Source organism: Mustela putorius, unplaced genomic scaffold (assembly GCF_011764305.1).
Source record: "Mustela putorius furo isolate JIRA1106 unplaced genomic scaffold, ASM1176430v1.1 tig00000450_pilon_pilon_pilon, whole genome shotgun sequence".
Lineage (NCBI taxonomy): Eukaryota > Metazoa > Chordata > Mammalia > Carnivora > Mustelidae > Mustela > Mustela putorius.
Window position 1 is genome coordinate 16847422 of NW_025421385.1, and position 14062 is coordinate 16861483.

Genomic DNA, 14062 nt, shown 5'->3' on the forward strand with positions numbered 1-14062 from the left:
GAGGAAGCATTCACTATTGCTCTGAGAAATGTGGCTGAAGAATAAAAAAGAGAGGTGTTACCTACAATGGGATAAAGGATTTAACAGTTGTTTTCTATTTTTCTCCTTTTTTCCCTTTCTTTTTTTTCTTCTTCTATTCTTTTCTTTTTAATGCTTGAGAGACTTCAGCTTGATTATAGATTTGGGGGAGGGTACCTACCAAGAAAGGCAAGAGGAGATGGAATTGACCAATCATACAAAGGACTAATATCAAGAGCACAAGACATGAACTTTAATCTCCTTTTCCTTCACTGAAAACATAACAGAATTAGTCTTAGGTGCCTTTAATAAAAAGTCAAAATAATTACACCTTACACAGATAGCAGATAATTTGTCTCCCATATTGCAAACAAGCCTGAAGGTAGGTACTTCTAAGACACTTTTTTCTTTTACTCTTTACATTTTTTTTTCTTTTTTCTTTTACTCTTTACATTTTTAAGATCACCTTATGGTCCAAGATGACTGCTGGAGGCCCAGCCATCTCACCTGAGTTCCAAGGAGACAGAAAGAAAAAAAGAGGAAAGGAAAAAAGGAATTGACTTCCCAGCTAAGTCCAGCTCTTTTGGGCCACTGTCCTGAAACCCTACCTAAGGATTTCTGCTTACTTATTTACTGGCCACTTCTAGCTGTAAGGAGGGTTGCGAAATGTATCTTTAGATTTTGTTTCTATAAAAGTAAGGTTCTATTAGTAAGGAAGAAGAAACTGGATATAGGGTAGAGAAGTAGAAGTTTCTGTCCCCAAAGGAAAGAACGTACAAGGATTTATAGATTTAGATGTATTTTTTTATTTATTTATTTATTTATTTATTTATTTTAATTTTTTATTTTTTATAAACATATATTTTTATCCCCAGGGGTACAGGTCTGTGAATCACCAGGTTTACACACTTCACAGCACTCACCAAATCACATACCCTCCCCAATGTCCATAATCCCATCCCCTTCTCCCAAACCCCCTCCCCCCCCCGGCAACCCTCAGTTTGTTGTGAGATTAAGAGTCACTTATGGTTTTTTTTGATGCAAGAAAAGGAAATTGAATTTGTTAATGTTGAATAGACTGGGAATGTCTGTGAATGTCGGCAGCAAGGTCATCACTGGAGAAAGAGGATATCCACAGAGACGCTGAGAAGAATGGTGGACAAATTTGCTACAGTGTTACAAGAAAATGAAGGGAACAGCCGCTGACCAGACTAGCATATAAAAGAACGTTGAGCCGCGCTAAGGGCTTAGCAGGAGTTGGAGATCATTAATTTGTCCGGGTATAAAACCGAGTAGCTGTGGGATTTTCTGTTGCAGTATTCAGCAAATAGAATACAGGAGCATGGTTAAATTCATTTCACATGATGTATGTGCCGGGTGTGAGGGTTGCATAAGCTAGAAAAACTCAATGGAAGGAAATATTATTTTGACAAAGCAAGCCTAGAGAATGTGTGGGATTTTTGTTCAGATAACAAATTGCAGGCGGGAGTCTGTTGGGAGGGAAAGGAGTATAGTAAGCAGAGGAATGACACAGGAGGTGGGATCAGAGGTGGGAATGGATCGGGCATGTTAGAAGACGCAGTAAGGCAATCTGGCCGAGCGGGAGGCCTACAGGAAGGCCAGCATGGAAGGAGCGTGTGAAAAGGGCCCATCTGACAAAGATCAGGTCAAGTACAGACTCTCAGCCTCCAGGTCCACGCCATAGCCTCCAGGCAGTGGGGATCTGAGGAAGGTTATTGGGCAGGAGAATGATTTAAGACGATTAACGTGGTGGCAGTCTGCTGCATCCAGAGTTGGGAGGGAGATTGGCTGGAGGCAGGAAACCTGGTCTAGGAGGCTGGCAAAGGAATCTGACATCCAGGAAACAGCAAGAGAGCAAAGAGGGTTAGAGGCAAAGGACAAAAAGTTGCCCTCACTCCGCCCCCTGTACTTCTCACACGACGGAACTCGTTCTCAAATGTGAGTGACTTGCACAGTTTCTCTCACCCCATGAGATTCCTCCCTCCTCTGTTGCTTTCCCTTCTTTTTTTCTTTCTCTTTCTCCTTCTTTCCTTTCCTCTTCTCTCCGCTCCTTCATCTTCCTTCTTTCCTCCTTCCCTTCCTCCCGTCTTCCTTCCCTTTCTCCGTTCTGTGTTCTTCCTTTCTCCTTTCCAGAGAGGGAAAGAGAGAGAGAGCGAGCGCGCGCTTGCGAGTGAGCGAGCGCATGTGCACAGTAGGGGTGGGGGGAGCGGTGTGCAGAGAGAGAAGGAGAGAGACACTTTTTTTCATTAGGATATAATGTATTATTAGCCCCAGGGGTACAGGTCTGTGAGTCATCAGGCTTACGCATGTCACGGCACTCACCGTAGCACATTCCCTCCCTGATGTCCATCACGCAGCCACCCTAGCCCTATCCCCTACCCCCCAGCAACCCTCAGTTTGTTTTGTGAGATTAAGAGTCTCTTATGGTTGGTCTCCCTCCTAATCCCATCTTGTTTCATTTTTTCCCTCCCTACCCTCCATGAGCCCCTGCCCTACCTCTCAAATTCTTCATACCAGAGAGGTTATGTGATAATTGTCTTTCTCTGATTGACATTTCGCTTAGCATAATACCCTCTTGTTCCATCCACATTGTTGCAAATGGCAAGATTTCCTTTCTTTTGATGGCTGCACAGTATTCCATTGTGGATATATACCACATCTTTATCCATTCATCTGTTGATGGACATCTAGGTTCTTTCCATAATTTGGCTATTGTGGACATTGCTGCTATAGACATTTGGGTGCATGTGCCCGAGAAGGAGAGAGACTCTTAAGCAGGCTCCATGATCAGATCAGTGAGGAGCCTGACGTGGGGCTTGATCTCACAACCCTGAGATCAAGACATGAGCTGAAATCTAGAGTCATTAACCAACTGAGACACCCAGGAGCCCCTCTTCCTTCCTCCCTCCCCATTCCTCCCTGCCCTCCCCCAGCTTCTTTCCTTCTTTCCTTCCTTCCCTCTTCCCTCAATACTTACAGAGTATTTACTGCTTACATACTGGATGTTGTATAAGGCACTAAAGACTCAGAGAAGGAAATCTGATTCCTTAGCAAACAAGAGAACCAAGTGACATTTAGCAGGTGACCAAGTGTGTGTCAGGTTTTACGGGTACACAGAGTAGGGGGGGCTCTAATCCAGAGAAAGTATCAATTGAACTCAGCCTGGAAAAACCAGGAGGAGGTCACCGGGTGGGGTAGGGTAGCAGGGAGGGCTTCAGGAGCCTTGGTTGCCTGGGGAAACTGCATCCCAGGGTGTGTGTGTGTGTGTGTGTGTGTGTGTGTGTGTGTGTGTGTGTGTGTATGTGAGAGAGAGAGAGAGAGAGAGATAGGGAAGAGCCATGAGGTCAGAGAGGGCTTTATGTGTCCTGATAAAGAATTTGGGTTTTATTCCTAACACGCTGGGTGGTCCTGGTGGATTTTACACAGAAGAATGACATTAACTTCTTTTTAGAGTCATCAAAACTCAGGCTTTGAAGACAGATTGAGACCAGAGTGTTACTCTTGGTTCAGCCACTTGGTGGCTGTGTGAGCTTGGACAATTTACTTAATCGCGTGAAGCCTAGGTTTCTTCTTTAAAATCGAAAACAGACAAACCCAACTTCCTCATAGGTACTATTGTTTTTATTTGCCAAGAGGATTAAATGAATACCATTTGTAACATTCTTAGCACAGGGCCGGGCACATAGAAAGCCCTCCAATCCTGATGGCTACTCTCTACCAGCACTCATATCATTATTATGATTGTAAAAATTGATCCGGGAGTGGTATGCAAGGTGTGGCAGAGGTAGGGGGTAAGCTGGAGGAAGGAAGATTGCTTAGAATGCTTCTGGAAGAATCCAGGGAAAAACTAACTCACTTTCTTACTTTTCTTTATTTCCTTCCTTCCTTCCTTCTTTCTTTTCTTCCCAGTACACAGCTGTCGTTCAGAAGGAATAAAAAAAGCTTGTGGACTCAATTAAAAGGAAGACTGAGCAGAATTTACTGATTGATTAGCTCAGATAAACCAGTGGAGGAGTAAAAGAAGACTTTAAGGCTTCAAGGTTGGGTGACTGCAGAGTTCGGGAGCTGTTAACACAGAGAAACCCTTTCTCTCCCCATCCCGTGGCTCAGCTTTCTCAGACCATTGTTCGTCTGACACCTTCCTGTGGTCACCCACTTTTCCAATTTCATTTATTCGCTCAGTGATTGTGCCGTGCGTGTCTGCCACTTTGTCTTTTTCCAGAATGCCTTGTCATAACCATAATGGAGGCATATCTGACTTTAAAAACTTCAACTTTTTGAAGTCTCAGACTCTACTTACAAATTGGTTTTGAATACCTCTCTCTAACTCCTTCCAAACCTCATTTCATTTGTAGATCCTGTAGATGTCTTTGGAAAGACGAGCATCCTATGCCTCTACGTGGGGGGATTCATAGGATCCCATACTTTTACAATTAATATTGTGTCTGAAAACAAGATATTTTTATGGCTTCTCAATATTATATTTCTCTCATATATGGAATTGTATTTTTGGTCCTATGTCACAGACAGACAACCAAAACTGGCTCATCTTTTGGCTTTTCTTTTCTGGCTAATTGGTGCTTCCCCTCTAACTCAGAAGACATTTGGAAAAACCTGGGAATTTGACATGAGGACTTGTTCTAGCCAGGTCATCTGTCCACCATGAATGACTGGTTTTAGTACCAGGGAAGAGCAGATGGGGCTGAAGCCATGGCCATCATTCTCTGGGTTTTCTTTTTTTTCCCTTGAGTTTGATTATTCTGATTACTAAAAATGCCCTGCTGTTTGTCAGAGAACAGGAATTTGGAGAGTGCTGAGGCTCGGTTAGCCAGGTCAAGTCTCCAGTAATATATATAGAGATTGTGTTTTAGAGTGGAAAATTTTAATAAATATCGTATACAAAAACAAGTGACACATGGTAAGCAAGTTGAGAGTTGGTCTCTACTAGTGAAAATGGCAGTGTGTAGTTCTGTCCACAGTCTCTGCCTGACTGTTGGGAGTCAGCTGTCGCAAACAAGAGGACATAGAGAAAAACCCCTGCCCCTCAGGATGGCTGTCTGATCTCAGTGTCATTAGCTCCTGAGGTCCCACCAATAAAGTTAGAATTCCTGTAGACCCACAGCAGCTCACATGCAGTCCTTCTACTCCTTCTCTCTACTGATCTGCCAGTGTGTGTGTGTGTGTGTGTGTGTGTGTGTGTGTGTGTGTGCATTTCAGAAATAGTACATGAGAGATGGGAAATTAAATGTCTCTGTGGGAAAAAGCAGTGTTTCAGGTTCTCAGCATTTTAGTCAGCTGCTCTCGTATTTTTCCAGACTGTAAATATATTCTGAAGCTATTAAAAATCTATTCATCGTGATGAAAAAAGGTAGGAATTCAATAGTTCTTTCCCATTTGCCATTTATCCAAAAACAAATATCTAAACACTTTAATTATCCTTTTAATTTCCCTTAGAGGTGGCAGAATGATCCTACTCATCTTCATGAGGGAGCAAAAAGTCTGTGCTGGGGACATAGCAAGACAAAAATCTCCCTGGGCTAGCCTGTTTATCCAGTGATAAGGACTTTGGCAGCTCCCTGGTGAGGGCGCTGGTGTGGGAAGGGAGAGGTAGAGAGGACAGGAATCTCTTTTAAATCACAGACAAAAGGAAACCAGGAAGTCAGGAGAAATTACTGCTCATAGCTCAGGATGTTAAAGGCAATAGGCTCCCCTGGTTAGTTAATCATTAGCAAAAAGGAAAGCTCTGTGGGGGTCAGGACCGGCCAGACCACAGAGACCAACTCAAGCAGGGAGTGAGCTCCTGGCAGAGGCCAAGAAGTGATCTTACCTGCAGTTCATCTCTTTCTTTTACTGACTTTACCTCGGGACATAAAGCAAGATGACTCTTCTGATCTTAGACGTTTGTCTAAATGAAGCCCTCTTGATTTCATTTTTGCTCTGGGATTCCTAAGCAGAGAAGAAGATAAGACATCTTCCCCTGAGCAGCCTCCCAGCTCCCGTTCAGTTTGGTACTGGGGCAGCAGCTCCAGCCACAGAAAGCAACCCGGTGAGTGTCCCCAGGGGGGGGGTCACTGCAGGCAGATCTGCCCCTCGTTGTGAAACGGGGCTTTGAACACTTTCTGAAGCCTAAGGAATTGGTGCTGACTTCCAAGCTGCCTGGTGGAAGAAGAGAAAGTTGATCTGCAGACCCTGAGGGGAGAGGGAGAAGCCCCTCTTCCCCTCCCCCTTACCACAGCACCATGGGCAACGTTTGTCTGAGGTTCTGGGCATACTTGCGGCCCTGTCTCCCCTGCTTGTTCCAGGAGGCCGACAAGCCGGGAGTGGTGATTGAGAACCCCATGGCCCGCTGCTCCCCCGGTCCTCCCCAGCTGCAGAGTCAGGAGCCCGGGAGAAGCCACGGCCACTACTTTGTGGCTCTGTTTGACTACCAGGCTCGGACCGCAGAGGACCTTAGCTTCCGCACGGGCGACAAGCTCCAAGTCCTGGATACTTCCCGGGAGGGCTGGTGGTTCGCCAGGCACTTGGAGAAAAGGGGAGATGGCTCTGGCCAGCCGCTGCAGGGCTATATTCCTTCTAACTATGTGGCTGAGGACAGAAGCCTGCAGGCAGAGCCGTGAGTAGTACAAACCCACACTTTGTTTCTCAACTCTCTGTGGGCGGATGAGCTTTCCTTCTTACCTATCTGCAACCCCCTAATTTCCAAAGAGCCACCCAGAAAGTATGAGGAAGTCCTGGCAGGAACCTCCTCATTGAAACACACCTCTCCTGCTCAGTGAGAGTGAAACTGGCGGGTAATTGTTGTGGAAATGACTTCTATTACAATATGTAAACCCAGGGGGCCCCCGGGTGCATCTTCATCAATGTAAACAAATGGTGCAGTTAAGGCCCTACCTTTACTTTGGCTGTAAAATAAATCATGCCTCACTTGTGTAACAGAACTGCATTTCATTGGCAGGTAGGTCATAGATCTTCCTTACATCGCCCTTTCAAATCTGAAGTCCAGCCCTCTTGCTTTTAAAACTTTTGAAGGATCAACCCCCAACCCTAACTCTAATTTTAATCCTTTTTCATTCTGTTACGCACACACACAGGGACAGCTAACATACAGGGATTAACATTTAGAAGATGCTAATTTTTCACTACTTTATCCCACTGAAATCATGACTAGACTTTTTTCTTTGAGTACCAGATATGTACTTATACTACCCAAATTGTGATCGTTTGGAGCTTTTGTTATGATTAGAAACTGGCCAGCTACAGGTATTTAGTAATGGTAGAGAGGAGGTGATAAAGACTACTCTGATATTTGAAAAAAATCCGATGAATTATGATGAACCCACAGAGGACAATTATATATACTTTTCCATTCATCTGTCCATCCATGCATCCATCCATCCATCCACCTGTCCATGCATGCATCCATCCATGCATCCATCCATCCATCCATGCATCCACCTGTCCATGCCACCATCCATCCATCCATCCATCCATCCATGCATCCATCCATCCATGCATCCATCCATCCATCCATGTCCATCCATGCATCCATCCATCCATCCATCCATCACCTGTCCATGCATGCATCCATCCATTCATCCATCCATCCATCCATGCATCCCATCCATGCATCCATCCATCCATCCACCTGTCCATGCATGCATCCATCCATCCATCCATCCATCCACCTGTCCATGCATGCATCCATCCATTCATCCATCCATCCATCCATGCATCCATGCATCCATGCATCCATCCATCCATTCATCCATCCATCCATCCATCCATCCATCCATCCATCCACCTGTCCATGCATGCATCCATCCATCCATCCATGCATCCATGCATCCATCCATCCATCCATCCATCCATCCATCCATCCATCCATCCATCCATCCATCCATGCATCCATCCATCCACCCATCCATCCATCCATCCATGCATCCATCCACCATCCACCCCACCCGTCCATGCATCCATCCATCCACCCATCCATCCACCTGTCCATGCATCCATCCATCCACCCATCCATCCATCCATCCATGCATCCAGGCAAGTGCCAGGCACATTAGTGGCATGATGAGTGGGGGAGGAGGGAGGTTATGCTAGTGGTGGTTGAATATAAAGGAGGTAAAACACAGTCTTGATAGTGGATATTTGAGGTTTGGTGGGTTGAGAAGCCAGTGGGGACTGTTACTGGCCCTAACTTTGTTCCTGCCTTGTTTCCATGGAACCCAAGACTGGGAATGTGTCCCAGGACTCATTTTATAGAATGGATCCTTAGTAGAGGAACAAACCACTGGGAATTCACTCAGTCTCTCATATGGTTCTCCTTTTCTATGAGAGCTGCAGCGTCCTTTACTAGCCCAGGGAATGAAATGGCAAGAAATTGCTCTTAGGGTAGTACTGCTGCTTGCTAAACTCAAATACAAATACAGAAGGAGGTTTGGTTATTTTTGAGATTCTTTCCAACACCAGGAACTTATATACATGTTAACGAGGCTCTTATTTATGCCTAAATTTTATGCCTAGAAATGAACTGAAACCTAGACTTTTGATGAATGGGATTGTTCTCACATGAGAAAGTCATCTGCATAAACATTTGTTTTCTGTGTTAATCTATAGGAAATACCTTATTCATTGAATGCTTACTTATGTGTATTTATGTTTTCACTACTATATGATTTATAGACATGATATGGTATTATGGTATGATGTGGTAGTATGCTATTATATTTTATATTCAGCATAAGATACACATACTGTATGAATGAATACTAGAATATTTATATTAGAGTCTTGAACTCATAATCTAATATTTTTATCATTCTATTTTTTATTCATCATGATAAGTGTCGTCTCTAACCCGCACCGCATATTTCCCTCATCCGCCCATCCACATCCCCTCTAGTAACCACCGGTTTGTTCTCTCTAGTTAAGAATCTCTTTGTTGATTTTGCCTTCTCTCTCTTTTCCCCTTTGCTCATTTGTTTTGTTTCTTAAATTTCACCTATGAGTGAGATGATATGGTATTTGTCTTTCTGACTTACTGATTTCCCTTAGCTTTATATTCTTTTGCTCTATCCATGTTGCAAATGGCAAGATTTCATTCTTTTTATAGGTATATAATATTCTATCTATCATCTCTCTCTCTCCCTCTCTCTCTGGATATCTATGTAAATATCTGTATCTATCTATTTATCTCATCTTTATTTATTCATCTACCAGTGGACACTTGGGCTTCCTCCATAGTTTGGCTATTATAAATAATGCTGCAACAAATATAGGGATGTAATGAATTAGTGTTTTTGTATATTTTTTTGGTAAATACACAGTGGTATGATTACTGGATTATAAAATAGTTTTATTTTTAATTGAGGAAGCTCCATATAGTTTTCCACAGGTGTTTTTCACTAGTCTGTATTTTCACCAACAGTGCAGGAGGGTTCCTTTTTCTCCATATTCTCACCAACACTTGTTGTTTCTTGTGTTTTTGGTTTTAGCCGTTCTGACAGATGTGCAGTGATATCTCGTTGTAGTTTTGATATACATTTTCCTGATGATAAGTGATGTTGAGCATCTTTTCATATGTCTATTGGCTGTTTGTTTGTCTTCTTTGTAGAAATGCCTGTTCATATCTTCTGCCCATTTCTTGACTGGATTATTTCTTCTTTGGGTGTTGAGTTTGATAAGTTCTTTGTAGATTTTGTATACTAGCCCTTTATCTGATGTGTCATTTGCAAATATCTTCTCTCCTTCTGTCAGCTGTCTTTTAATTTTGTTGATTATTTCCTTCGCTATGCAGAAACTTGTTATTTTTTTTAAAAAGATTTTATTTGTTTACTTGCCGGAGATCACAAGTAGACAGAGAGGCAGGCAGAGAGAAAGGAGGAAGCAGGTTCCCTGCTGAGCAGAGAGCCCAATGTGGGGCTCAATCCCAGAACCCTGAGGTCATGACCTGAGCTGAAGGCAGAGTCTTTAACCCACTGAGCCACCTAGGCGCCCCCAGAACTTGTTATTTTGTTGCAGTCCCCATAGGTTTTGCTTTTATTTCCTTTGCTTCAGGAGACATAGCTAGAAAAATGTTGCTAGAGCAAATGTTAGAGAGATTACTACCTATACTCTCTTCTAGGATTTTTATGGTTTCGGGTCTCACATTTAGGTCTTTAACCCATTTTGAGTTAATATTTGTGTATGGTGAAAGAAAGTGGTCCGGTTTCATTCTTTTGCATGTTGCTGTCCAGTTTTCCCAACACCGTTTATTGAAGAGACTATCTTTTACCACTGTATATTCATTCCTCTGTTTTTGAAGATTAACTGACCATATAAATGTGGGTTTATTTTGGGTTTTCTGTTCTATTCCATTGATTTATGTGTCTGTTTATACATCAGTACCATACTGTTTTAATTACTTTGTACTAGATTTGAAATCTGAAATTGTGATACCTCTAGTTTTGTTTTTCTTTTTCAAGATTGCTGTGGCTATTTGAGGTCTTTTTTGGCTCCATACAAATTTTAGGATTCCTTGTTCTAGCTCTGTGAAAATGCTGTTGGTATTTTGATACAGATTGCATTGAATGTGTAGATTGCTTTGGATAGTATAGACATTTTAACAATATATGTTCTTCTAACCCATGAGCATGGAATGTCTTTCCATTTCTTTATGTCATCTTGAATTTCTTTCATCAGTGTTTTATATAGTTTTATATTTGCAGATGACATGATACTATATATAGAAAACCCTAAAGTCTCCACCAGAAAAACTAAAGAACCAAAAAAACCAAAAACTACTAGAACTGATAAATGAATTCAGTAAGTCTCAGGATACAAAATCAATGTGCGGAAATCTGTAGAATTCCTATACACTAATAATGAAGCAGCAGAAAATGAAATTAAGGAAACAATCCCATTTATAATTTCACCCAAAACAATAAAATATCTAGGAATAAACTTAACCAAAGAAGTGAAAGACCTGTACTCTGAAAACCATAATCTACTAATTTTAAATGTATTCAATATATATAATTGCTTAGGACCTTTGTTTGCTCATCTCTAGAGTCCCTGGGGTAACATAGATCTCTGGGTTCCCTGATGGTCTGGGAAAATGAACTCTTAATGTTTCATATGTAGTGGTTAAGCTGCATTCCTACTTGATAAAACCATAAATGCTGAAGTAAACAAGTAAACTGAAATAAGACAATTCAAAAGTGATAACATTCTGGGTAACAGGCTCGAGTACAGTGTCTGTTGCTTATTTAGGTTATCTTTGCCTAACAAACACAAAATAAGATGACTAAAATATCGTGGCTATTTTTTTTTTTTTTTTTTTATTCTCATGGGCTATCTGTAACCAAGAATACTTTTTCTTTCCTACAGAACATTTTCCCTCTTGGAATTGGTTCTCAGCAGTATTCCTGTGTGTCACTACTGACCTATAGTGGGCTCCCCTTGGGATCTTCACATCCACTGGAATAAAAGCTTGGTGGCCAAAAGATGTTGCCACTGTGCGTCTCGGTCAGCGTGGGCCATTTCTTTTCATTTAAGTGTACACCATGGCCTTCATCTAGGAACAGAGATGAGTAATGAGGGTTCTTGCCATCAAATGGCTAAACTCCTTCAGTACTCTCAGTGCGGGTAGCTGCCGCCTCGAGACTTACAGTCCATTTCAACTGGCAGTGATTGAAACTTAACAGTGAAGCAGTTAACAGTCTTCTGAGTGAGGGTGTCCAAGTGGCCCTCACAGTGCCTTAATACCCAGGGAATTACTCAAAGATGTCTTTTAATAGCTTTCTTCATTGAGTCTGTCTTGTTTTCCTTTCAAATACCGTGGACGTTAATGTGGTTTATTTTATAAGGAGCTCAGTATATAGCACTAAGTAAAGATTGTTGTTTTTATTTACATGTGTGAGATGGGAGGCAAGGGGAGACCAGTGAAGACTGCGTCATCTCATTCCTAAATAGATTAGCTTAATGCATTCATACTAGTATTTATCCTTTGCATCTTTATTTCTTGACTTGCAGAAATAAGAAAACAATGCAAATACTTAGGGAATTAATCAGGGTCAGGGCAAATCAGTTGAAGACTTTAGCATTTTTGTTTGTTTTTTTTAATACTGAGAAGTAGAGATGTTAAAAAAAGAACTATACTATTGTTAAAAGATAAAACAATTTAATACTTGATTGGTATTCCTTCTTGAAATACCTTTTCTGAATCTCTTGCTTTAAGTAATATAATAAACCCATTCTTAATGACTTATTTTGCCTGTAGGAAAAATTATTATATTTAGCTTAACTTCAGTTTGACACTCCTAAGTTCAATTTGAACTCCTAGGTCCTTTCATAGATGAGAGCTATTCTTCAACATTTTCAACATGGAAATTCTCAAAACCCTTGCTCTTAGAGCCTGATTACTGAGAACTCCATTTACATGTTTTTCTTTTTTGAAAAAATGTACTTATTTTTATATAAATTCAATTAACATATAATATGTTACTGGTTTCAGAGGTAGAGGTCAGTGATTCATCAGTCTCGTGTGGTACCCAGTGCTCATTATATCACGTGACTTCCTTCATGTCCATCACCCAGTTACCCCATCCCTCTGCCCCCCTCCCCTCTAGCAACCCTCAGTTTGTTTCCTGTGATTAAGAATCTCTTATTTTATGGTTTGTCTCCCTCTCATGTTGTTTTACTTTTCCCCCTCTCTTCCCCTATGACCCTCTGTTTTGTTTCTTAAATTCCACAAATCAGCGAGATCATACGATAATAGTCTTTCTCTGACATATTTCATTTAGCATAACACCCTCTAGGTCCATCCACGTTGTTGCAAATGGCAAGATTTCATTTTTTTGATGGCCGAGTAGTATTCCATTCATTTACAATTTTTATTCATAGTGTTTTTAGAGATAAAGTTCACCCAGAAAATAATGGCATGGAAATTACATATAAATCTTGGTGCCAAGAACAATGGGTTTAAATCCCATGTTTTTACCATAAAAATTTTTAGCTAATGCAGTATAGTGATGGAAAGCAAAATGGTCAGTGGCTGTACAATTTACACATAGGAAGTCATTTATCTACAAAGGGCTTAAAATTTTTTTTGCCTAATTGTCTAAGTGTGCTTTACGTGGTACTCACATACTTTATACCAAATTAAACTATGAAAGTATTCAGTGGAAAGCTTTTTCTCCTTTCAATTGCTACATAAAGGCAGATTTTTTCCCAGTTCCTCTCCTAGTCACCGTTTTAGGAGCAGCTTTGAAAAAAAAAAATTGTACCTTGTAACTTTGTTGGTAGTTTATGATATGAAATAAAAGTGTTAGAATTTTATGAAGTATAAAGGTAATGGAATTTCTCCCCATCTGTTTAGGGCATATTTTCTTAATTGTGCTGCTCTTTAATGTGTCAAACTAGAGTTCCATCAAAATTTTATCCAATTTAAGATAGTTGCCGTTGTCTGGCTTGAAGAAAGTAGCATTGAAAAATAAAGTAGTGTAGTCTCAGGAAGAGAATTCTTTTGCCCCACCATTTAAAATACAATGGGAGCTTCACTATTTGGTGATTTGAATACTGCTGAATTTGATAACTATCCAATACAAGCTGTATGTAATGTTCCTAGTTATTTTCGAACTAGATGTCAGTAGACTTCTTTCTCAGCTGGGAAATGAAGCCAACTTTTGAATCTTTTTAGTAAATGATGTAGTTTAAAAATTAAAATTATTATTAATATATAAATAAATGAAGACATGAGAATATATGTATATTATTTGAGTATAATTGACATACAGTGTAACATCAGTTGCAGGTGTACATCATAGTAATTTGACAAAGTTTATACATTATGCTCTGTTGACTACAAGTATAGCTATGCTCTGTCCACATATATTGCTATTACAATACCATTGACTGTATTTCTGATGCCTTGCCCTTATCCCTATATCTTATTCATTTCATAACTAGAAGCCTATTTCTCCCACTCTCCCGCACACATTTTGTCCAACCACCATCCACCTCCCCTCTGGCAGCCATC

General features: G+C 41.0%; 1 protein-coding gene across 1 annotated transcript in view; it reads left to right on the plus strand.

Annotated features, from left to right (window-relative positions):
* The first annotated feature begins 5689 nt into the window (after window positions 1-5689).
* The window catches only part of FRK (fyn related Src family tyrosine kinase), a 105841-nt gene continuing 97468 nt past the window's right edge, over window positions 5690-14062 (plus strand). The window contains exon 1 of the mRNA XM_004753545.3: window positions 5690-6652. Within this exon, the coding sequence (XP_004753602.1) occupies window positions 6279-6652 (374 nt within the window). The 5' untranslated portion in view covers window positions 5690-6278. The remainder of the gene's footprint in view (window positions 6653-14062) is intronic.